The 24,733-nt window shown below is 42.4% G+C and overlaps 2 protein-coding genes across 15 annotated transcripts in view; one reads left to right on the forward strand and one right to left on the reverse strand.

Moving 5' to 3' along the window:
- Positions 1 to 2,395: 2,395 nt before the first annotated feature.
- On the reverse strand, positions 2,396 to 18,493 carry LOC138205784 (ELKS/Rab6-interacting/CAST family member 1-like). Of its 14 annotated transcripts, XM_069162014.1 has the most exons (23): positions 18,300 to 18,492; positions 16,914 to 17,077; positions 16,271 to 16,819; positions 15,948 to 16,136; positions 12,814 to 13,105; positions 11,932 to 12,059; positions 11,744 to 11,818; positions 11,503 to 11,658; positions 11,130 to 11,297; positions 10,716 to 10,883; positions 10,443 to 10,580; positions 10,168 to 10,308; positions 9,836 to 9,976; positions 9,448 to 9,641; positions 8,701 to 8,715; positions 7,740 to 7,875; positions 7,486 to 7,617; positions 7,147 to 7,203; positions 6,322 to 6,482; positions 5,903 to 6,113; positions 5,011 to 5,106; positions 3,749 to 3,934; positions 2,396 to 2,975 (listed from the first exon to the last, which is right to left on the reverse strand). In XM_069162014.1, exons 3-23 carry the CDS (start codon positions 16,814 to 16,816, stop codon positions 2,838 to 2,840), a joined length of 3,468 nt encoding a protein of 1,155 aa, XP_069018115.1. In that variant the 5' UTR covers positions 16,817 to 16,819; positions 16,914 to 17,077; positions 18,300 to 18,492; the 3' UTR covers positions 2,396 to 2,837. The 14 variants fall into 14 exon arrangements, 9 of the variants coding, with proteins under 9 accessions (XP_069018115.1, XP_069018116.1, XP_069018124.1 ...); XM_069162015.1 differs by having other exon boundaries at positions 8,701 to 8,712; positions 16,271 to 17,077; XM_069162023.1 differs by having other exon boundaries at positions 5,966 to 6,113; positions 8,701 to 8,712; positions 16,271 to 17,077; positions 18,300 to 18,491.
- A 1,463-nt stretch (positions 18,494 to 19,956) lies between these two features.
- The window catches only part of LOC138206178 (serine/threonine-protein kinase WNK1-like), a 28,571-nt gene continuing 23,794 nt past the window's right edge, over positions 19,957 to 24,733 (forward strand). The window contains 2 exon segments of the mRNA XM_069162719.1: positions 19,957 to 20,307; positions 22,211 to 23,474. Coding sequence (XP_069018820.1) covers positions 22,680 to 23,474 — 795 coding nt within the window. The 5' untranslated portion in view covers positions 19,957 to 20,307; positions 22,211 to 22,679.

Below are 24,733 nucleotides of genomic sequence, written 5' to 3' on the forward strand. Positions count from 1 at the left end.
AAAAGTTCAAACAAGAAAGCAAGGCTTATAATTTATTTATTTACATACATACAAAATCCAAATAACTCACAAACATGTCTGTTTTGCTTTCTTTTTACACAGTTTGATTCTTAACACGAACAGACAGAAGGCAGTACATTTCTTATACAAATGCAAAAGAGAAGAAAAACGAATACCATGACGTTGACAGAAGCCCCTTTAATCAGCTCTGTGTTCTGCAATAAGAAGTCGAGAAAAAGAGATGACCAGACATTAAGGCAAAGGGCAGGGACACACAGGCCAAAGTAAAGGAAATCAAACACTTAAAAAAAAAAAAAAAAAAAAAAAAAATGCTCGTCTTCTTTGAACCTAGTGGTGAACTGTGAGGGGTTAAAAGAAATTAATCTCAGAGGTTAGACAGACATTAAGTACAAAAACAAGCATCCAACTCACATCCTCCAAAACCAGGGGTGTGTTTTGTTTTCAGCATGAGACTCCCAATTGTAACTGTAAAATCTACAACATACAGGAAGTTTGATACACAAAAAAAAAAGGACTATATTTAGACATATAGTGACGCAGTTTTACACCGTTTTGTTATGTAACGCTGCGTTCCTCATAACAGCAGGAGGCCCATGGTGGTTGGAGACTTATTTTTTATCCATCTGGCTCAGTCTCCCTCAAACATCAACCTTAACAAGAAAACATTAAACATAAAGAGGAAAATAAAATACAACACTGGAATCTCAGGATAATACATTTACATCACCATTTGGTGAAAAAAAGAAAAAGAAAAGACGATTAGAAATAAATGCCAGAAAAGTACTCTTCCATCACACAGTCACGGTTTGAAAACATTTTTAGTTCACACGTTATTTTGACACAAGTTTTTTTTTTTTTTGACACTTCTTTCCTCGGTTTCTGTCGAGGACATAAACTCAACGGTCATTTTGTTCAGAGCAGCTTGCTCTTCAAGATTCTGTGCAAACATTCAATGCATATCGATACGGTAAACATCTTATATATATATATATATACACACATGTATATATATATATATACATATATATATATATGTATTATATTTATATATATCTCTATAGAACATGACTTTCCGCAAGTTATGGCAGTACTGTCACACACACACACGCACACACATTTTTGCCCCGAAGACAAAATTAGAGACAAAAGACAACTGCACTGCTTTTAACTCTTCAGATATTTTTTTTTTTAAAGAATGCACAACACCTTCCACGTAGTTACCGTTATTCAGTCACTGTACGTGTTGAATATCACGTTATTTACAAACTGATCTAAAAAGTCAAAATCTGCTGAAAAGTGACTTTCATTTCCTGTAAATGTAGATGCACTTAGTAATTAAAAACTTCAGCCCTGAAGATTTCAAAAAATACAACAACAGAGGCATCACTTGTAATTTATCTGAAAATACAAAAAAGAAAAGAATTACTTGTATTCTTCAGTCGACAAACAAAAGATCAGCTGGGCTTTAAGTAACATCTATAGAAACTTTGGATGAGACTGGATGATCAGCGGATCAGACCGAAAGTTCTTAAATCATGCCTTAGCACCAGTTTTACAGAGGAACAAATATCCCTGCATTAGGTCCAGTACTGATCTCTGTGCATGCTCCAAGGCCACTAGAACGTTCTCAAAAGAAACATTGCATACCTCATAAACAAGTGGACGTTGTGTGCAAAACCATCTAAAAATCAATACCAATAATAAAAGCTTTTCCTTTTCTTTTTTCAAATCCTCTCTCTCATCCATTGAGAAAATAGTGTGTAACTAAAATCTGATCTTTGATTCGTGTCAAAGGTCATGCCTCGACCCCCCCCCCCCCTCCCTCCCTCTCTCATGCCAGTGACCACAGACGACAGCGTGACGTACCTACAACCTAATCCTGGCTACATGGACAGATCCGCAGCTCGGAGCTGGGACAGGAAACGTATCCATTAACATGCTGCATTCATTTGGTTTAAAAAGTGGCATTTTATAAAGTGTTACTACCGAGGTAACACTTGACTAAAATACAAAACAAGCTTCTACATGGCTCCGTGATGTACCCACTGAACTCTCCGCCCCCCTCTAGATGTAGCAGCGCCCTAGTTCTCAAAGATAAAAAAAAAAAAAAAAAAAAAAAAAAGTGCTTTCCTGTCCCGAGTCAGTACTAACTTGAGAGATTTGGGAGAGGCATCTAAGGGGTAAAACACCGAGATCAAAGTGGGTGAGGTGACGGCACCTCATCTGTCGATCCCTGCTTCGAGTGAACTCGTCGAGGGAGAGAAAGGTTGGCAGTATTCGCCAAGACTTTGTTGCAGACATTTGCTTCTTTCATCTGATTTCCTTTCTCTCCCGTTGTACCTGCGTGCAATGATACCCCCCCCCCCCCCCCCCCCCAAGTATAGTAAAGGGCAAAAATCAAATTTGGTGTGTTCGCAAACGTTAAAGGGTGAACTTTTCACTTTTCACTAACTGCCTGACATGCGAGGAGGTGACTCCACCATCTGCCACCTTTGGCTGCCATTAAATGAACAGCGAGTAATCTGATATTTTCTCCATGTGCCATATTTAACAGCACTTTGCCAGACTTTGTGAACATCCCTAATTTGATTTTGCCAGCCCGACATTAGAGCGACATACGAGACAGGAAAGCACTCAGAGGTCCTGAGAGTTTGTTGCAGGGCAGACGAGGGGGACGAAGAAGAAGAAGAAGAAGAAGAGCTCAGCGGGATGAGATAATGCCGCAGCTCTCTTTCTCTCTCTTCCTTCCAGGAGCCTTTCTGGGTGGAGGTAGGGGCTTCCTGGGCAGCGCCCGGTTGTGTTTGAGGTCGGTGTTGTCAGCATGACTCCTCCAGGGCGTTGACGACCTGCTCCAGGATATCGGGGCAGTAGTCTGCAATCTGCTGGAGAACAGAGTTGGCGTACTCCTGCAGCTCTCCGCTCTCCTTCTCACACACTTCCAGCTCCCGCTCCAACTGGAGGCAAGAAACAAAAATCTGTTTTAGAATTTAAATCTAGTCATTAACAAGATTCTGCTTTGGCTTAAAAAAAAAATTAAATCAGAATCCTCATGCACAAAACTCTCCATCTAATCTTCCTTAAAAAGGCAACATCCCTGATGCCACTGTGGACACAATCATTGCATCATCCTGAAAATGAGATCACAGGACTAGTGCTCCAATCCCACTGAGTTTTTTTTTTTTTTTTTATACACAGATACAAATATATCCTCGTTATTACAACAGAAAGAAGCAGAAATTAGTCACACTAATTGAAATCAACTTCCTGGTTATCTTCAATTTGTCCAAACTTTATCCACTTTTAAATAAAAAAATGTGTATTTCTCCTGTGCCTTTGACCAATCACTTTCCCCCATAAGTTAAAACGTATTACTGCACTGGAATTGTGTTTGTCTATTATTCTCTATATGCTCTTCTTTCTTGTGTTTGTAAATGTTTTATACCTCGGTCTGATGTAATGCACTTGGAGTCCCTTTGCTTCACAAATAAACCTACCTTCAACTAAAACAGACTAATTAATTCAAATAATTGAAGAAACATACCAGATGCTTATTTGTCATCGCAGAGTTGAGCCCTTTTATTATACACGATATACCTGTAGTTTATGCTCCAAAGAGTTAATCCCCCCCCTCCTCCCCAAAAAAACCCCCCTAACTTTACACCATATAAATATTCATTAAAGGCATAAATCCAAGCTGCTGTAATGTGACTGGAGGTTCTTCCACTACCTGTTCGACACTCATCTTCTGGAGCTCCTCCTCCCAGTCTTCGGGGTCGCTGTTGTGGTAGTGAGAGGGCGGCGTGAGCTGGCTGAGGATGCTGTGGTCTCGGTCATGGCAGAGGTCTGTCAGGTGGGCGATGTAGAGTTTGAGCTTACTGCGGTTCTGGGACAGGGCAAGAAGAGGGGGTATCATCTGAAAGATGGGAGGGAGAGGAAGAGAGGTAAATGGTACGGACAAAGAGAAGAAAAAGGGTTAAAAAAAAACAAAAACAAAAAAACCCCACAACAACATTACACTAGACATTTAACGCAGGAACAGTTATGGTCCAGTCTCAAGGGTTGAACATTGAGAAAGTACAGAGCACAAGACACCACTTGCATTAAAAACAAAAACAAACAAAAAAATCCCATGAAAGAAAAAACAAAAACAAAGCATCATCATCTGCATGCATGCATGCTTATGGTTCCATTACAATCTCACATGTGAGCCAGCTTTTTGGGAGGTAAATTATTCATATATTTACATTCGTGCAGCTCAACAAAGTGCCTTACAAAGCAACTTACTCAGCCACTGATTACATCAAGGTTAAAACAGCTTTCCAACAACCCGCTTGTGTTGGCTAAGATGCAAGAAGCGGCTCACAGGTGTCGCAGCAGTGGCATGCAAAGCTAAGATGCTTTAGTTTGAGGTGATGAGACACTTGGTTTGCAAACACACACACACCCACGAAACACTGACCCTCACACCCCGAAAAAAAACAACGATACAGGAACAGCATTAAAGCACAGGACAAGTTTGTGAGAACGAGCAATGATGACGATGAAGATTGAAGTGACAATTAAGAAAACCACAAATTAATGGAAGACAAGTACACATGCCAATGATGCATTGAAGAAAGGTGTGACGGGTCTGGCCTTTTTTTTTTTTTTCTTTTTTTTTTTTTTTATACGCGCTCACCCTTCTGAACAAAATGGCTGAGAGAGAGGGGTGGGGGAGGGCAAAAGGTTGGCTACGCCCAAATACCCTCCTCATCATCCTGTTAGCCACAAGGTGAGCCAATCGCAGCATTAGAGAGGAAGATTTGGTTAGTGTGTAAACAGACGAGTAAACAAAAACAAAGGAAAACTTCCATGTCACAATTTTAGTTCCCTTCAGCTTTTTTTTTTAACACATGACCTTGTTATGTAATCAACTGCAGGGATTTCAGAGAACCTGTTCAGGATGAAAACGAGACGTTATCAAAACTAAGTGGTGGTTCATTAAACTACCTGATCTGGAGAGGGTTTGTGATTTGTCTGATCAGGTGCAGTCTTCAGATGGTCATCCTCATAGTTGTCTGCCATCAGCTTCATCCTGTTCTGAGTCTGAAAATTAAAAACAGAGCGAAAACACCTAAGCAAAGTGAAGGGAGAGTCACACAGTCATGGCGGCCCCTGGGTGATTTTTTTTTTTTTAGCGTAAGTACTGAGGTTTTTGGGGCAGCTGTGGCTCAGATGGTAGAGCAGGTTGGCGGTTAAATCCTAACCTAACATAACCCACATGCCAAAGTGTATTTGGGCGAGACACGCCGAGTTGCTCCCGACGGCAGGGTAGTCGGTGGTGTGTGAATGTGTGCGTGAGCGACGAATGGGAGGCAAACTGAGCAGCTTTGACGCCGCAGAGGTGATGAAGTGCTTTATGAGTGCAGACCATTTGCCATTTATTGCTCCAAGGTTTTATGCTGAAAATATTTCCTCTGATTTGTCAGATCATCTTGCAATGTTCCTGCTGACAACAATGCTACTGTAAAATTCTACTGACTGCCAGAGTTCATTCCTTCCAGACAAAACATGACACTGCATTTCAGTGCTTTAACATGTAGGAAGTGACATGATCAGGGGAGACTGTGGCTCAGACGGTAGAGAGGGTTGCGCACTAATCGGAAGGTTGGTGGCTCGATCCCCAGCTCCTCCTGTCCACATGCCTAAGTGTCCTTGAGCAAGACACTGAACCCCAAGTTGCTCCCGATGGTGTACCATCGGTGTGTGAATGTGCTCCTGATGGCAGCACCTTGCACGGTGATCTGTCTCACTAGTGTGTGAATGGGTGAATGGGAAAACCACGTTAAAGCACTTTGAGACCGAAAGGTGATAAAGCGCTATACAAGTACAGACCATTTACCATAATCATGGCGAGACTCCTTAAACCACTGTAATATCTCAGTCCTGTGTTCCCGTTGCCCACCTGCTGCTTGAGCTGCTGCACCAGTCTGTCCTTCTCCCTTTTCAGCAGAGCCACCTCATCCTGGGTCTTCTTCTTCTTAGAGGAGGACAACTCCAGAAGTGCAATGTTAGCGTCCTTCTCGCTAATAGTGGCCAGCAGCGCCTCCTGCCTGTTAGGTGGAGATGAAACAAGATGGCATTTACCCACACAAGTAAATAGCTCAATTATCATTTATTATTCATTGCCAAACATCAGCCTGCCAGCTGGGGAAAGACAGAATTGGATGACATTTTAAAAGATTAAGGTAGCAATCAATATTCCAGAGTATATACCACCCGTGTGTGTGTGTGTGTGTGTGTGTGTGCGCGCGCGCTTACTTCATCTCCAGCACCTCCTCCAGGTGTTTCCTGCGCTCAGCTCGCAGGGTTGTGAGGTGTGCCTCCTTCTCACACAGAGACTGCTGGGTGGAGGACAGCTTGGCCCTCATGGAGTCCAGCTCCTGCTTCACCTTCTCCATGGCCCCCAGGAGCTCCTCCATCTGGGAACACACACACACACACACACACACACACACACAGCGATTAATACAGTAAAATAGATGACCATTTCCTTCAGTGAAAGCATTGGGCCTTTTTTGATGACTTGTCAGTGTGAACTGCTCTAATAAGAAGAAGGGGCAGCAGGATTCATGTGAGCTGTTGGAAATGTCTTAGAAACTAATGATAACATAGGTATGGGTAAACTATAGAACTAGATTTCATTTACCTGCCGTTTACTTTAAAAAAAAAAAATTAAAAAAAAGCCACTAAAGCACCTTTGTTGTTTCATCTCAAAATATACTTTAATCACCACTGAGTGAACGAGAAAATAAGTGAATAATTCATCCTCAAACTCAGAGTTTTATTGGCTGGTGTATGAGCAAACCGGTTCATAAACATTATTTTATAAGCAAACAGCAGGTAAACAAAATAACACAAAAATGACATGGGCTGGAAACAACAGCAACACTTTACAAAAACATGGAGTCCAACAACATCAAACTCAAAGCCCCCTTAAATTACCAAACTTTACAAACATATCCACTGCAGGGTTGTTGCATTAGACTGCATGAATTGTAGAAGTGTTGCTTTTATTGTGTCCACCCCCACCCCCCCTACGTGTTGCTGCTCGTTGGTGGGAGGTCACACAGACTGGGCTCATACCTTGGACCACTTAAAGTGGGCGAGGTTGGACTCATGCATTGGTTTGAGTGAGTGCTTCTGAGAGGCGGTGTGTAGCAGAGAGAAAACAAGAGAAAACGAGAAGAAAAGATAAAAGAACTGAGAAAGAAGAGGAGGAGGAGGAGGAGTGGAGGAAGGTGGAGAGGATGAGCAACACGACAATGGCAGCAGAACGGGGGTAGAGAAAGAATCGCAGTATATGAAGGCGTTTCTTGGACCTCTACACACACAAGTTTAGATATTCACATACTGTAGGTACGGTCCCGGTAGTTGATTGATATTGTTTTGTCACGCATGCGTGTTTTTGTGTGGGTTGTGCACCTGTTTCTCCTGGAGTGACCTGGCAGCCTCCTCCTGCGCGAGCACCATCTCTCTCTCAGCAGTGATTTGAACGCTCTCTCTCAAGGCCTCCTCCAGCTCCTCGATACGCTCGCTCTTCTGACGCAGAGTGTCCTTCGGAACAGGGGAAGGACAAGTCAAAAGTCTGCCTTGTTAGACCTCACAAGGCAGTGCTACCACATGTGGACTTTCCTCCAGGGTGTACACGGACCGGGCAATCAATACACGAGCCTCACCTTCACCTGCTGGGAGGTCTCAGACTGGTTGTCCTCCCTCTTCCTGGCTTCGTCCACAAGTCGAGCATTCCTGCTCTTCTCCACCTGCTCCTTGTGCTTCAGTGATGCCACTTTTTTGGACTGGTCTTTCATTTGCCTACAGGGGAACCATGTACCATTATATATTCTATTCGGAGAGAGAATGCACAGACAACCTGACAAAAAAATGGAACATTTATCTTTTAGACTATAAACAAAAAAAAAGGACAACAAATGTGGGAAAAAGTTCTGCAAATAAATTGTGTTTTTAGTGGCCTGATCACATTTTGGGGTCCGATTCCAACTGAGGAGTGAAACTGTGTTTTACACAAAAGTGCACAGCGATCATTTTCGAATACAGCAATGTATTTCAACACATTTAGTTTATGGGTGAATGAAACAGATTGTCTATCCACAGGTAAATAAAAGATTTCACGCAAATATAGTCATGGCGCCAAATATAAACATTGCACATTAGATCTGTGCTTGACGACTCTGATGTTACCACTAAGATTGTAGCCAATTGATCATACTCAAATGATCATCAATACTTAGCGACGCAAATAAAAAACTATTTTCAAATCAAATGTCGACATACAAGAAAGGATGCCCTTTATAAACACACAGTTACAAAACTACAGCCTTACAGACTTGCTTCTGCAAGGCACTAGAGAGCCCTGCAAAGACGCAATCTTAGATCTGACTCGGGGTGAGAGACGAAACAGTAAGAAGGCAAAAGAGGACAAATGAGCCCGCACATAAGTAAGGGGAGAGACAAGGAGTTCAATATGCCAGAAAAAGACAATTGCTTGCAGCTCCACATACTTTGGTGAGGCAAGATGGAGAGGGGGGAAGGCAGACAAACGGAGGGAGAGAAATGTGAGAAGAGGGCGAGGAGAAAAAGGTGTCATGGTTAAGGGTAGAGAAGAGTGCAAATACTAACCTGGAGGCCATGCTGCTGGGACATTTCCAGAGTAAAGACAAGAACGCAGTAAAGAGAGAAGCAGACTTAGACTAAGAATGAAAGCAAATATGAAGAATAGGCGAGAAGGGTGGGAGCTTATACACGTCAGCTCAAGGAATATGTAGCATCTTTTCTGTACTCTGATGTTGCAAGTTCACACGGTTCATCACTTATAGGAAAGTTGCAGATATGACATGGGGAAAAAAAATTGCAAATTAAAAATTGTTGTAGCTCTGCACATCACCATTAAAACAGATGGGCTAACACATTTCACCACTATAAAAACAATACTGCTCAGATGTCTAAATAAGATACATTTAATGTTCCGGCGCAAAAATCTTCAGGGGTGACGTTATGGCATCAATCCACAATTTGCATCACTTGTGAGGAACAAAAGTTAAAAGTCCGAGATAGCAGAAACAAAAACAGATAGAAGTTGCATTATGCTTTCTGCTCACGGCCACAAAAAACAGCACACGAAAGATTCAATCATTCAAAGCTTCTTCCACTTTGACACTTACTTCACAGAAAACAATCAGAAACCTGCTGCGTATAAAAACAACCTCCGTAAAGAGCGATTTAAAGGGATCTTAAGCTTTTCTGAGACAAAATGCGGAGCTCCATTATTCCTCATTAGGGACTTTGATATATTCCTGTTTTTGTGTCCACTCCCTGAACATTCAGCATGCACATGTTCACATTGACAATTAAGCTGTTTAAACCCACCTCTCCAGCTCACTGATCTTTTTGTCCTTGTCATTCTTCTCATTCTCCATTTCCCGAAGTATCTCCAGGAGGCGGTCAACCTCAGCCTGCGCCTTCCCAGAATCCTCTTTGTGGCGGGCCACTTCCTGCTCGAGGTTCTTAATGCGCTCGGCCAGCTCGGTGTTGGCTTGAGCTTCCAGTGCTGCATTTTGAGCCTGACAGTTTGACAAGACTCTGGTTAAAAACTACTTCAGGGTCAGAAGGCAAGGACCAGAAAAGTGGAAAAACTATCAGACTACATCATAATTATATAAAATAAATATGAAATAATATAATGTTGAGCTTAGTCACCTACATGACATAAAATGCCCGTTTGTTTGCTTTTTATTATCATTTAAAGGTATCTCACTCTCTTCAGCTGATTTTCCAGTTTGAGGCACTCCTCCCTCTTCTGCTCCAAGGTGATCTCCAGACTCTTGAGTTTGGAGTCTTTTTTCAGCCCTGAGGAAGCCAGGGACGATGCATGCTCCTTCAGGTCCAGCAGAGAGGTCTGAATATACACACATCCACATACACAGACGTATGGGTGAACCTTTTCCAGCTTATTAAACCGACAGAGCATGAGACTGGAGAGACTGAAAATACATTCGATCAAATACAGGCATCCATGACTCATCGCAAATGGAATCAAAGCAAAGAAGAGTTTGCCTGTCTTGGTGTGAGCTTGCATCCGTTTCTCACCTCTCTGTCTGACAGGTCTCCCTGCAGTAAACTCAATCTCTCCTTCAACTCTTTCAGTTCCTTCTTGGTACAGTCAAGCTCCTCCGTCTTTTCCCGGTCGTCTCTGTCTCGCTGCTCCTTTAGACGCTCAATGATGCGCTCCTAAAAACAGGTAGGACAAACAAGCAGGCAAGATGCTTTCACACATTCGGGATAATCAGCCCCAAAATAACATAAATGCAAGTACAGATTCCAGTTTGCAAAGACACTCGTCACTTGTGCAGACATTAATTCACCTTTTCGGCAAGAGACTCCTCCAGTGTCGTGAGAGCAGTGTCGGTATTGGAAGTGTCCGCCTGCAATGACTTCACTCTCTCCTTCAGGCTGCTCATCTGCTTCTCCTTGTCCCTCAGCTGCTCCTGCAGGTTCTCAATCTGCAGGCCAAACACAAATAACCACCAGTCAAAGTGGACATCAACCACAGGACACGCACTGTGACATGATGCGTGCGTCTTTGTGGCAAACAAATTAAACAGAAGTTCTCGTAAATGCTTCTTTGTCAACATCACCTTCTTCTGTAGCACATTGACTTTGCGCTCCTTAACCTCCAGCATGTCCTTGAGGTCGTGGATTTCACCATTGAGAGTTCCCTTCTCCTCTGACATTTCCTGTATCTGCTTACTCTTCTTATTCAGAGTTGCCTCCTTCTCTTCCAAGCGCAGGCGCAAGGCATCCACCTGTACGGGAAAGAGTGGACAACTTACAACATCAACAAGCCTCAAATGTGTCCTGCTCACAATCTTTAGATCATTGTGGCAAAGAAAACGGGAAATCGTTCTAATACAAGGTCATTTTTGTGCTTCTGTTTGCAGCTCTATTAATCAGAAATAAGCCACTTCACATACTGTATTTATCCTTGAAGTTCCCCTGTTGTTTAACTATACATTCCACTGGGTAAGAGAGTATACATGTATCTGCTGTACCTCCGTCTGTAAGATGGCCGCACGCTGCTCTTTGGCAGTGAGGGATTCCTTGAGGACTTCGATGTGTTGCTTGCTGTCGGAGAACTGGTTGGTTAGTGTCTCTAGTTTAGTCTGCAAACCAAGCAGCTCCGTGTCCTTCCTGGAGAGGTCCTGCTTCACCTGGTCCATCTGAAAAAGATGAAGCAAACAGGGGCAAAGAAAGAGGGAGGAATGGACATGAACGTGAGGTTTTTATTTGTGTATTCAAGATTAACAGATGCCGAACAACAATATTTCGGAGAAGTTTGAGTCCTCCTTTAAATGTGTTTTATGTAAGAGCATAGAACAGACAATAAGAGACAGGAATCATAGCAGTTGTCACGTTGTCTCTGACCTTGTTCTTCATGAACTTGGTGTGACTGCGGTACACCTCCATCTGCTTCATCTCCTCCTGACGCTCCTCACAGCTCAGAAGTCCGTTGGATTTCATCATTAGCAGCTCCTCCTCCATGTCCCTGAGGTTCCGGTCCATTGAGTTAATTTTTGCATCCTGGGGTGGATGAGGAAGAGTTAACGCACATATTATAGAGTGACGCACAACAAACACGCACACACTTCTTCATTTAAATCCTCACCTTCATGTCGATGACAGTTTGTAGGGCCTTAGTTTTGGTAGATTCAGGTGTTCCTTCGTATCGACGGTGCAGCTCCTGTTGGGTCAGAAATCAAACATGTATGTATGCATACGATATCTAAGTGCAGTTAAATATACAGTGACCTTTCGTTGTCATGTTTAGGTCATAATGGATGAACTGGACATTACCTCTCTTAGTGCATTAATCTCTCTGTCTCTCTGGTCCAGTAAACTCTCGAGGTGATGCCTGTGCATCTCTGCGTCAGCCAGTCTCCTGGTCCTCTCCTGGTCCTCCTCTGATGCCTTGGCAGATGGCCCTGACACAGCAAACAAAACAACTTGGTTACCATGATGAAGTAGGCAGAGGTGCATGTATCTAGTCAGGAGGTTTAGAACCTGACCATCATGAGTCATGTGGTAGACTCGCAGAGGCTAACATGAAAGCTGAGGCTATTTTATGAGCAAGACAAAAGCTGATCTGTTGAGCAGGAAAGGATGTCTAAACACTGGGTTTGCAACTCCACATCCGACATGAATCAAAAAACAAATAATGGCTAAAGCACACAGCATGTCATTTGTTTGCAGATATATTTATATTCATCCAAGTTATTTTTATGAAGAGCTTTTGGGTTCCTTCTTAGTTTCCTGTATGTTTGAGTTCGTCAAACATGGTTTTGTGCGCCTTGGATCGTAACATGTAATTATTTTGGGAGGCGCCTTAGGTTTCAACAAGCTCCTGCATGAGTTTAAAGAATGCATTATGACCAGTTTATGGATCAAAGAATGCCCTGTGGCTGAAGGCTAAAGCATAAAGGCTTAAAGTGATAACCTGAGACCAATAACTGCTCAGACCTAAAAAAAAAAAAATTCATGGACTAGGTATTTGAAAGAGTTTTCAGGTTTTCCTATTAACCCTTGTACATTTTGTTAAAAAAAAAAAAATCAGAATGTACTGGCCAGCAGAAGACCTGCAGCCAACGGCCACAGTTTAAGAGTCAAGTCTCCGCTGGTCCTTCATAAGGATTAATTAACTGTAAACTGAATTAAACTCCTCTGGAGGCTTAAGCCTACCTTTGCTCTGCAGCATCTCCAGAAGTTTCTTGATGGACTCGTCTCTGGCTCCCAGGGTCTGCTTCTGTGTGTCGATCCTCAGCTCCATCTCCTCCAGAGTCTTCCTCAGCAGGAAGAGTTCTTTGGCCTGCCTCTCGTGCTCGCCATGTAGCCGCCGGTAGTTCTCCTCTGTAGGTTCAGATGTCAGGGCCAGGTCCCTTCCCTGGTTGGCTGGATCCTGCTGGAGCAGCTGGTTCAGGTCCCTCTGAATCCTGAGTTCATCCTGAAGGGCTTGAACAGTCATCTGGAGATGCTGGGAACAGAGAGGAGACACACGTGTTTCTATTGACATTTATATGTTCCTCTCTCTGTTTGCTAGCCTTTATTACTAAATTGTTTATACAGGGGTAAATGAGGTGAAATATGAACCGTTATTTGATACATGGTCTGCAAACATTTTACTTTATGACAATGGATCCTGCCATAATATTGTGTAACAGCCTGTTAAAAATCAGCCTCTAATCATGACTGAAAATGTTGCAATGCCCTGACTGATGCACGCCCAACAGGCAGGCCTTGTGGACAGTGTTACATTTCATGCCCAGAGAAATACAAGTGGTGAAACACAATCAGCCCAGTATAGTATTGCATTGTTTGTGGCATCGGACGCCACAGACACTTGGCAGAGCTGCTGTAAGACAGTAACACAAGGCCTTGTCACACTGCGGTCTGAACCAGCTGTGAGCGTTTTCAGATGCCAGAACAAAGAGAGAAGTCAGTGCCTGCCTTGGTTTTTCTCTGTCCTCCGCCTCCAGCCCCCTCCCTTTCCTTCCTTTGTCATCCTCTTCTTCTCCCTCCACCAGCACACACTATTCATCCACCTTGCCTGCTCTCGCCCCATCTCCTCCCGCTCATACTCTCACCTCTCCTCTCACTAGCCGTCCCTTTCCATCACCCTCTCCACCCCGTGACTAAGGCTGACTCACCGCTGTGACTGCACCGTTCCAACACACACACACACACACACACACACACACACACACACACACACACAATGCACAAATACACCTTCTCCCTTCCTCAGCCCCCATATTCTCACTCTCTGCCTGAGGAGAGACAAGTCAGGTGTCTGAGTGAGCACAAAGCAGCAGAGATAGGACGCATTAATAAACGGATCCGAAGGCCAAGTCACAAAACTTGTAATGACACTGATTACAATGAGTCAAACACCTGCTACGGATTATCCTCAGTGCTGGTGCTCACTTTGTGATTCAAACTTTTTTCTTAAATTCTCAAATTTCATGTCTGCGGCAATTGCATCACTACATCAGTAGATTAAACATCACTAGCATTTCACAGCAGCCTCTGATAAATGTGATATTGTATCCACATTAGCAAGACATAACTCGTGATTATTCTCTTAGTACCCGACCTTTTTTTTTTTTTTTTTTTCCCCTTTCTTATTTCTTAAATGGGAAGTCAAACATGACAGCCAATTCACACTACTACGCCCTGCACAAGGACGAAAACAGGGATGAATGCCTTGTAGTAGGGAGTTGGATATGCTGTGGCCAAAATCAAAATCATACACAAACATACAACTGCAGACATACGCACATTCAGTTGGACCTCCATTCAATGAGGGCATGCAGTTTAACTGAAGCTGTAATCAGCCAAATGCCTCTGAGGCTGTGGCTGTGTGTGTGTGTGTGTGTGTGTGTGTGTGTGTGTGTGTGTGTGTACATGGCATGTGTGCTAGCGTGGGAGGTGGCGGCAGACATATGAAAGCCGACATCTTTAAATTAAAGCACCCGCTGATTAGCCCTGCGCTGGTTAGGCATTACTGGGAATTAGTCCAGAGTGTGACTCTGTGACTCAGCAGGAGTGAAAACAACAAATTATACAGGTCTGCCCATCCATTAGGAATCGCAGTGAAAAAAAGACTATTCCTCCTCATTAATGAAACCTAATTTGCACAAGTCGTACAACATGGTGTAGGGTTTGGAGAAAGAAAAAAAAAAAGAGACCTTATCTGTGTTTTTCCAGTTAATGTTATTCGATCCATACTTGTTAAATAGTATGCCTGGCAGACCCCCACAGAGGAACCTGGAATTGGGCTTGAATTTTGCAATGTTTGTGCCACTATATTTACTGTAGCAAGGAGGGAACGCCAAGGAAGAGAAACAAAAAAAATGAATATACTGTATACAGAAGTAGTAATAGGAAATAAAAGGCGTATGAAAGTGCTTGGTTCCTGCACCTGACATCAGAAAAGAATAACTCACTGGGATAAACGGTAACACATGTTCAACTGTATAATAAAGGGTTTTGAGATATATCTATTTAGTCTGGTGTTAGACAAGAGATGTGAGGACTTGATGCTCAAATTTTCATACCCAGTATGGAGTGAGGAAGCTGGACTGAAGCAGGAATGTGAACAAATCTCGTAATACTTTTTTTTTTTTAAGAAATCAAAGCAATCAACACCAACTTATGGACAAAGAGTATTAGCAGGCACTCTCACGCTTATATTGGGTTTTTTTCCTGGTCTGTTGTTTGATCAATTCACCTCAATGTGCCACATCAGCTGTACCCAAAACATATGATAAACTAAAAGAGAACAATATGTTCCAAGATCTTGAATGCACGGAACTAAAATAGTAAATCTAAAGCACGAGTCACAACCACTCGTTATCTCTCTTCTTTCATTTTCAGGATTGGTTAAAGTACTACACGTATACACACTTTTTTTTCTTTTTTTACAAATTTGCTTTTCTACACATTTTTATCGCGTTAACCACATGCAGCAGTTTCTACAACCGAGATGCTAATGCAGCCATTAGACTTGAGCCCTCTTTCATCTACTGAGCACGAGCATATAGCTGCATATATATATATATATATATATATATATATAAGAGGATTAACTAGATGTTCAAAAACGGCCTCTAACCTATGCAGAGAGAGAATAATAAAAGAGAAATACACTAAAGCTGACATGGAGTGAAATAGATTTTCTACTCAAACATGTTTGGCCCAGGCAGTTTGATGATTGTATTCAAACTGAGAAAAATGAATCGATGAGATCAGAAACAGGAACTGTAAAGCAAATACATGCATTCTATTGATTCTAATAAATATATGGGAACACTCACCTGTGCTTCATCTTGAATAACACGGTACTGCTCCTTCCATACAGAGATCTTAGAAACCTCATCTTTCCTGAGAGCTCGCTCCTTTTTTAATTCTGGGCTCCAGAAGGTCTTGATAGAATTCATGGAGGAACTGAGTTTGCTCTCCTTTACTTCAACTTCGCGCCGCAGCATTTCGTTCTCATGCAGAATCTGACAAAGCAGGATAAATGGTTAGCACATATTTACCTTATATGGTCAGACCAATAAAGTCAACCTCTTTATGAAAAACTCCACAATATTGATACAGGAAATCTGCATACTGGGGAAAAATATAAACAAAATACCTCTTTAAGTTGTGCCTGAAGGTCTAGTATGGTGTTGTCTCTGGCCTGCCTTAGAGAATGGGGCACTGTGGAGGCCATGTGGTGGTCCCCAAAAGCTAGAGCATCTCCTGCCATCATGCCTGCTGGCAGCACAGCATTGGCAGGCACTGAGGTGGAGATATTGGGAGTGCTAGCGGCTACAACTCCACTGTTGCTACCTCTTGACCCATATATCACCCTCTGTCTCCCCATGGTTGTCACCGTCCCACCACTCTTGAGAAGGTGGTCACCTGCCATGGCGACCTCATTGTCACTCAGGTACATTGGTCCTGAGGTGGCATACGCAGCATTGAGGGACTGGATGTTCTCCATGGAAAGCGTCTTGCCTCCTGCTCCACCAGGTCCTCCTCCGCTGCCTCCGGTGCTGTTGGTACGGCGGTGTCCCATCCGTGGAGAGCGGGGGAGGCGAGGGGAGCGACCAGATCCCTGACTACCAGTCCCACCTCCATCTCTGCCTCCACTATGGTTGGCATCCCCTCTGCCAACAGAGCGGGCGCTACCGTACATGTTCTGCTAAATAGAAAGAATGAGCTGAAAGCAAAACTGAAATACGACCCCGGGTATTTGTAGATATCTTTGCAGAGTTTGTGGTTGTGACTTTCACCAATAGTGTGAATCTGTATTCGTGATTCTGCCTCAATTGGAGACAGTGTGCGCAATGGTCATGATACGACAGGCAACGCTAACAGACATTCCTCTTCCAACGGGGGGGCTGTCCAGTGTTGCAAGGGGGTGACACCAACCGGCAAAAGAAAACACAGTCGTCACCTATAAAAGCACAACAAAAAGACACCGCTGTTAGTTTAATAAGACAACTGAATGCATGTAAACTGGAAAAAGTGGTACGAAAACCTAACTGAATCGAGATCAATCCAGCGGGGACTATGTGTACAGGTTCCCCTGATTCCCTTCTGCAGTACAAACAGTTATGTAACTACATGAAGTCTAAGAACCAAAAAAAAAAACACCTCTTCTCAAGACCCGTTATATTTACATAGGTAGTGGAAAGTTTTTACAACCAATCATTTTAGATTTCAATAAAATATATTGCTGGTAAATCACAATCCTACAATTTGGGTCAAAATTCTGGTATATAATGTTTACAGAGGTTGGATAGATCTGATCAGACTTCTTTTTCTTTCTTTTTAGCAACAGTTGATTTTAACTGTTGTTATAAACAAAAAGACAAATTGTTCGTAAGTGAATTTCCACCACAGCCATTTAACTTCAGTCTGCGTGGCCTTGCTTAGCAGCTAAATGTCACGTTACCACGCCGGCTAACAGCAGCGGCTGACATTTCCATCTTCAACAACGCCTTTACAGTTAACCGGTTAGCGTCTGCTTTAAGACGCGTGCGTAAAACACTTTCGTCTATTTTTGTTTGCGAAATAAACTCGGGAAATAATGTCCTTTCATACGTGCTGACGCTGTGGATTAAAACTAGCAAGGGAGGGAGGAAAAAAAAAAAAAAGGGGATTGTCCATGGTGGACGTTGTAGGAGAGGGGAAGGAAAAAAAAAAAAAAAAAATCTACCCAGTTTGGAAAATCTGACACAAACGCACACAACTACTTGGTCGACTAGATAGTTAGATGTTTGAGGTGATAAGTTCATTGATTGCCGTGTTTGAATGTCACACATTTAACCGGAATTAAAGCGTTTAAGCACAGCCCCTACCGACTCCGTAAGAGCGTCTGCTTTTGGAGACACCCATATCAAAACCATATCCATTTCTTCCACCTCTGCTGAGCGGCTTTTCATTTTAAGCCAGTTTTCTGCCTCCTGAGCTTTCACGTTCACAGCCGAGAAGTCAATTATCACGGAAAGAGGTTAAATATCAACGCGCCCGACGTTAGCTGGCTGTGACATATGGAGGCTAGTCCACCCAATTTGTGGTCAAGCAGAATCTCCTTTTTTTTTTTTTTCCTCCTCGCTAACACAATAGCCTGTGGAGAAAAAAAATAAATAAAAATACCTCTCCAAACAAACTACCTTTTTCGTTGTCTGGTGGAGCTCAAATCGGTGCCGGTACTGAATCCTCCGTCAAATGGAAATCGGCTGCAAAAACGGTCATTTTATGTTAAATGGTCGATAAATGTCTATCTGAATTTCCCATCTTTTTTTTTTTTTTTTTTTTTTTTTGCCAGCAGCAGCAGCAGCGGCTCAGGAGAGCCAGGGCGCCTCAGTGACGTCAAGCCTCCTGCGCGCGTTCACGACGGTCTTCCTCGCCACGCTTGAATTTTAAATGCGCGGTCACGACCCCGTGGTGGAGGGAACGTAGACAAGGCCGTACGGTCCGCGGGACAGACCTACCAACATCCTCACAAGAATACAGCGCTTTGAATGAATGCAATAGTACAAGTTGTGCAGTGAAGTATCTCAAAATAGAAATCAGTAAGATATCAACAATGGACCACCGTTTAATTGAGAATCTCCCCTACTTATGTTAACAATAAAATATCAGCTAGACAGATGATGATGATGATGATGACCCATTATAGACTGCTCTCATCACCGAGGACTTCATTTTTAGTAAAATAATGAGCAGATACATTTTGGCATGTTTAGTTAACAAATACCAGCAGGGGGCAGTGCTTACCTGTTGGAAAATTGTATCTTCCACAGTGTGCACAAAAAAAACAAAACGTTTTTCTGATTATTTTTTCACAAAACTCAATAAACTGAAATTGAGTCTTTTATGTGTATGCCAGTATTCAGGGCCATTTTATCTGCCATTAAAGACTGCATTAAGCGAATAAAAATAAGTTCCTTTTTTCCCATTTATAATGTATTAAACAACCTAAATGGATGGTAACATAAAAAAAAAATCATAACTAAAACACACAAGCAGAATAAAATTAACAACTTAGATTAATGTTGTTTTTGAATTTATTGTAAAATTATTAAATTAGCCTACAACGTGACATTGCATAGAAGCTATACTCTTATGTAGTTGTAATATTTTACAAGTATCTTTAGTCTTAGAAGTAAACCTGTCTATTTTTCAGAAAAAAAAAAAATCATTTGTGAATGAAAAACACTTTCGGTACAATGCAGTTGGGGTTTCAAAATTATGGCCAAATTCATCTGTTCTGGGCCAATGGGCAGAAATCGTACACTTTATTTTTCCATCATAAAAAGGCTTCTGTGGCAACTCTGCCAACAACAGACAACAGTTAAAAATAGAATATGATGAGTCAACGTAGTGCCCCCATGACACTAAACAATCATGAATTAAATGCAACAGCCGTTTGTAATCAAAATTACCAAAATCAGTGGAGTTGAATGAACATGGGGCTTTTAGGGTCCCTCGGGGCCTTTGGCAAGTTGCCCACTTCGCCCACAGTCTTTCTATGATAATGATGATAATGGAAAACGCATCGACTCCAATTAATATCTTCCGTTAATGCATCCCAAACGAATGCAGTAAAGCTTTCTATTAAATGATTTCGAAAGTGCTTATTATAGCGTTCATGATTACATATCTCAAACCAACTTGTGGCTTTAATTCAGTTTTTTTTTTTTTTTCTTTTCTTCTTCTGAGTATCCACAAACCTATTGTCATGATAAAAAAAACAAAAAAACAGGCTGCAGCACAGGCAGCATTAAAGTGCTGTGTCGGTGTGTGTGTGCGTGTGTGTGTCGGTGTGTGTGTGTGTGTGTGTGTGTGTGTGTTATGGTTATGAGGTCATTCCAAACTGGCGCAGGCGCTTTCGGGAAAAAGACGTTTCTTCGTCAATCTGTAGCAATTGCGCCGCTTGGTTTGAAAGAGGAACCCAAAAAAAAAAAAAGGAAAAAAAAAAAAAAAAAAAAAAAAAAAAAAAGATAACACAACCCGCAACTTTGGCTGTTCGTTAATTAGGAAACACACCTGAGTGATGTTGAAATACATCTGTAAATGTTCATGTGTTTCGTTTTGTATACGTGAAGACGGATCCGCGGTGGGGTGGATAAAAACATTCAACGCCATTTGACCGTCACTCGTGTTGTGGATATTGAGGTAAGGTCGCTGTCCAACCAGCCGGCATCGCTCATTACGTTAGCGAAGGGATTGATTGATTGATTGATTTATTTATTTATTAGAGCAAAATCGGACGAAACAAACCAGTTAACGCCAGCTCTCAAAACACGAAATACATTTCATTTAACGTCAAGGCAAGTCTTAACCCGCTCGGCTACGGGTTAGTCGACGATTTAAAAAAAACAACAACAACAACAACAAAAAAACCCCGCAATTGTGAAAACTGCATAATAATAATAATAACAACAACAACAACAACAAAAAACAGCGCTGATGTTATTAAAGGCTGCGGGGTAACGTTGAGTTGAATGGCGGCCTGGAGGTTAGGGTCCAGCTCCGTAGGCCAGACCCGCCGAGCTAACGATGGCTAACTGGGTAGCAAAAAAAAAAAGGAGGAGGAGGAGGAGGGGGGGGGGGGGGAGGAGGAGGCCGCTATTTATCGCTCTCTTGGTGGCTCTCCAACCGGCGTTAGACCGACCGAGCCGAGCCGAGCCGAGCCGAGCGTGTGTTGTGTGTCGGCGGATCAGTCAGGGATGGAAACCGGACTCGGGTACGGTAAAGTTGTCAACTAGTGTTAGTCACTAACGGTTACAGATGCGTTTAAAAACATATATATATGTATATGTATATATATATTTATAATTCACAGCGCTTTGACGTTAGCTGTAGTGAAACCGTGAGATGAATCGCGAAGTGGCCATAATATTTTTTTTAAATAAATAAATTAAAAAAAAGTACGTGACGCGGAAATTAGTTCCTCGCTGGTTCTCGTTTCCCTGTTTTAAGGATTAGCCCAACGCGAGCTAACTAGCTGCGCGCTAGCTTCGCTAACAAAGAGCCGTTGCTCCTCCTCGCTTCGTAACGTTATAGTCGATGTCGCTGTTTTAAATGGACTGTAGTGTAACATACGCGGCGGCGGAGAAATAGGTATGTAAGAAAAAGAAGAAGAAGAAAAAAAAAAAAAGGTTTACGTTAATTAAAATGGTCATTTGACTCGTTCGTTTTACTTTGATATGGTCGGGAGTGTTATTGCCAGCTAACATTATCCGGTTTAGTTAATGGCTGCAACCGTGGCAGCATATAGATGAATAATAAAGTAGCGAGCTTCTCTTTGCAGGATTGCATCATCAAAGCAACATAACAGGGGACAGAATGCAACACTGTTACTCTTATTTCAAACAAATACTCAATGGCACCAATGTTTTGAAGCTATAAATACAGTTGTATAGTCTTGCGCCTTAAGCGATGGGCTGAAACTCCCGTTATTAAAGACTGCGTTCACCAACCTCCTTAAATAGCAGGATGTTATTTATCATTTATACTGGAGACATGAATAAGAAGCTGTTCGACTGTGTTGGATCAGTTATTTCTGGCTTTGAACAAATGTGAGGCATTAAGAAGCGCTTGCTGTTTCATGGTAGGCTGTGAGATGCAGTTGGGTTTTGCGGCCTTCATGCAGTTAAACGTGTTTCTATTTAATATTGATAAACACTTAATGCTTACTAAAGTAATTAGTAGCATGTTTTATTGATTGGGCAAAGACATAGTCCCGAAATGACATGTCCCTGGGCAAAGACAGAGAATGTTATCACAGAAGATTATTTTTTAAAAACACGGTCAAATGTGTGATGATGAAATGATCCAGTGATCAAGTGCAGCACACTGAAAACACGAAAGCCAATTAACTTAATAATTGATGTCTGAAGCTTTAGATACATGGTGTCTGTCAAAAGCGGTGATATTCACCCTTATGTATACTGTAAATTCTATTTGTAAAGACGTAGTCTGTTCTCTTACAAATCTTGTTGACATTTGACATAATGTTGGTTACTTTCCGAAACATATCAGGCAGCTTTTCTTTTTTTTTTTCCCTCTCTTACAGTGAAACTGGACTGGAGCGAATTCGGATTGCCTGCCCATCCTACCTTTGCCGACACTACGGTGTTTGGCGGCTGTGCCTGTTGTAGGCTGTGCTTGTTTATTCCTCACCAGTGATTCCTTATGCTTGATAGAAGCTGTACCCTGTGTCTTACAGAATGGATGGTGTGGATTTAAAGAGACTAGTGTATCAACACCAACACTCTGTGTTCTGCTGCGGTGTTCCATCTTTTTCCATTTACAAGAGAACACCTCCTATCTTACACCTCAACTCCCTGCACTATACAAATATAAAGACCATCTTTGAGCAATAAAAAAAGGACAGCTGGAGATAGAAGTCACAGACCTTCTATCTTTTTTCTTTTTAGAGCACAGATAGATACTGCTTATAAAAGCCTATATGGCAGACATGGAAGTATCCTTCTTCTAATTTTCTAGTTATTGTACCCCCTTACTCTTGTGTGGGTGGTGGGATGTCGGAAAAGCCAGACGACAAAATGGTGAAGTTCCTGGCTCCCCCTCAGAAAAGTGGAAATGGCCCGAGTTCGGGTTCAGATTCAATGGTGAGTGAGAGCCGGCCAGTGGAAGTGAGGCGCCGGCATCACACCATGGAGCGAGATCGATGTAACCCCGAACACCGTTTTTTACGTCGTAGTGTCATCAGTGATTCCAATGCCACAGCACTGGCTCTTCCTTTGCCCAGTAAGATCCCCATTCCTGCACCTCAACGGGTTCAGCTGAGGGAAACCGTCCCTCAGCGGCAAAAGGCTGCTGTTGCTCACTTACCGAAGGCTGAACCGAGTTTAGTCCGAAACGAGGAGTCTGTGGACAGTGGAAGAGAGAGAGAAGAAGGAAAAGATGTAGAAATAGCAAAGGTGGATGTAGTGCCTTCAGAACAGGAGCCTGCGATTGTACAAGATATCTGTGATGAAGAGGTGGCGGTAACAGCCCACTCTGCACCATGCTTAGGAACAGAATTGCCGAGTCAAACAGAACCTGAAAGCACCACTGAAGTGAAGGCACATCATGAAGAAGAGGGGGAGGAAGAAGACAAGGAATCTGCCAAGGCACGAGCTGAGGCAGAGCAAAGAGAAGCTGAGAAAAAAGTGCTAGATGACATCGAAGAGGCAGAGACCAAAGCAGTGGGAACATCACCTGATGGCCGTTTCCTGAAGTTTGATATAGAAATTGGACGTGGCTCCTTCAAGACCGTCTACAAGGGCTTGGACACGGAGACCACAGTGGAGGTGGCCTGGTGTGAGCTGCAGGTATGAAATTGGGTTACAATTGTTCTTATCTTATCCCTCATTGCTACAGATGCCATTTAAATACAGTTTTCATTTTAATCCTGTTAGTTAATTCAACACGTCAGCAGTTAGGAGCACATCAGTTATTCAAGTTCTTTAATTGAACCAATGACATTTATTTTTGTTGGATTAGAGCCAAAACAATTTCCTTTCACACTGTTACCTGAACTGCAGCCTCTGTCATTTCCCTTTTGATTGTGTCACTGCATCTGTCATCAAGGCACAGCAACAAACTTCCGCTTTTGTCTTTTATTTGTGCAGTCTAGTCTGTGTCCCAATGTTTCAGATAGCAGTGTCTATTTCACCAAAAAGATATTGTCAAATTATGAGAAGCTGTTAAGGTGTGTTTTAATGGATGATAATAACTTAATGACTAACCTTTTAGACGGGAAATTACCACACTCAAGATTTGTGGTTTGACTCTTTTCATTGCACTGGTAATATGCAGAATTAATACAGGCATTATAATTATCTATCACATTTAGTTTTCACACTTGGCAGAGGACATGATATACCAATTGCAAGTAAGTTAGGAAAAATGTCTTCTAGAAGTAACAACTGAGGAAATTCTTATATGGGAAAGCACAGATTTTTTTTTTATTCATCTTACTTATAAATATAAACACCCGTTGAAGATGTAGAACACATTAAATGCTTTTAAAAGTCTGTAAAACTAAAAGGCTGCTAGAATGATAGTCTGCTAAATAGCAAAAACATTTTTTTTTAGTGATCTTCACAAATCTTAACTTTTGACCCAGTTTTATTCTCGTCCCTAAAATATTTCTTTGAGCCCCGGTGATTTTCTCCAAACTACTTGTGAAGAATGTGTAGTTCTGCTGTCCAGTTATAGAGCAGCTACAAAATATAGCCCGCAGCAAAGTTTGACCTCATTCACCAAGTGAATGTTTGCTTTTAATGTCACGCTTTTCCGCCCGTCGTGCGAGCAGTAGGCCTCACAAGGCAACAGATACAAGCACAGCTAGGCATGCATACTGCTTTCAGAACAATGTGAAGATTACAGGCACGTGCCCCTCCCCCCCTCACACAGACCAAATCACACGCATGCTCAGTGCTTTCCTGCTCTGAATGCTTGTGTGAATGTAAAATGGGTCACATTCCTGACAGAGGAATCTCCTGTGTGAAGCACAGCAGGCCGACCTGCCAAGGCCTGCTTCTAAACTATCAGTCCACCTCGCAACCTTTTAAAAGGTTAACTACCT

The sequence above is a fragment of the Embiotoca jacksoni genome, unplaced genomic scaffold (assembly GCF_022577435.1).
Source record: "Embiotoca jacksoni isolate LCO1_2020_lvr unplaced genomic scaffold, fEmbJac1.0.p SCAF_3, whole genome shotgun sequence".
Lineage (NCBI taxonomy): Eukaryota > Metazoa > Chordata > Actinopteri > Embiotocidae > Embiotoca > Embiotoca jacksoni.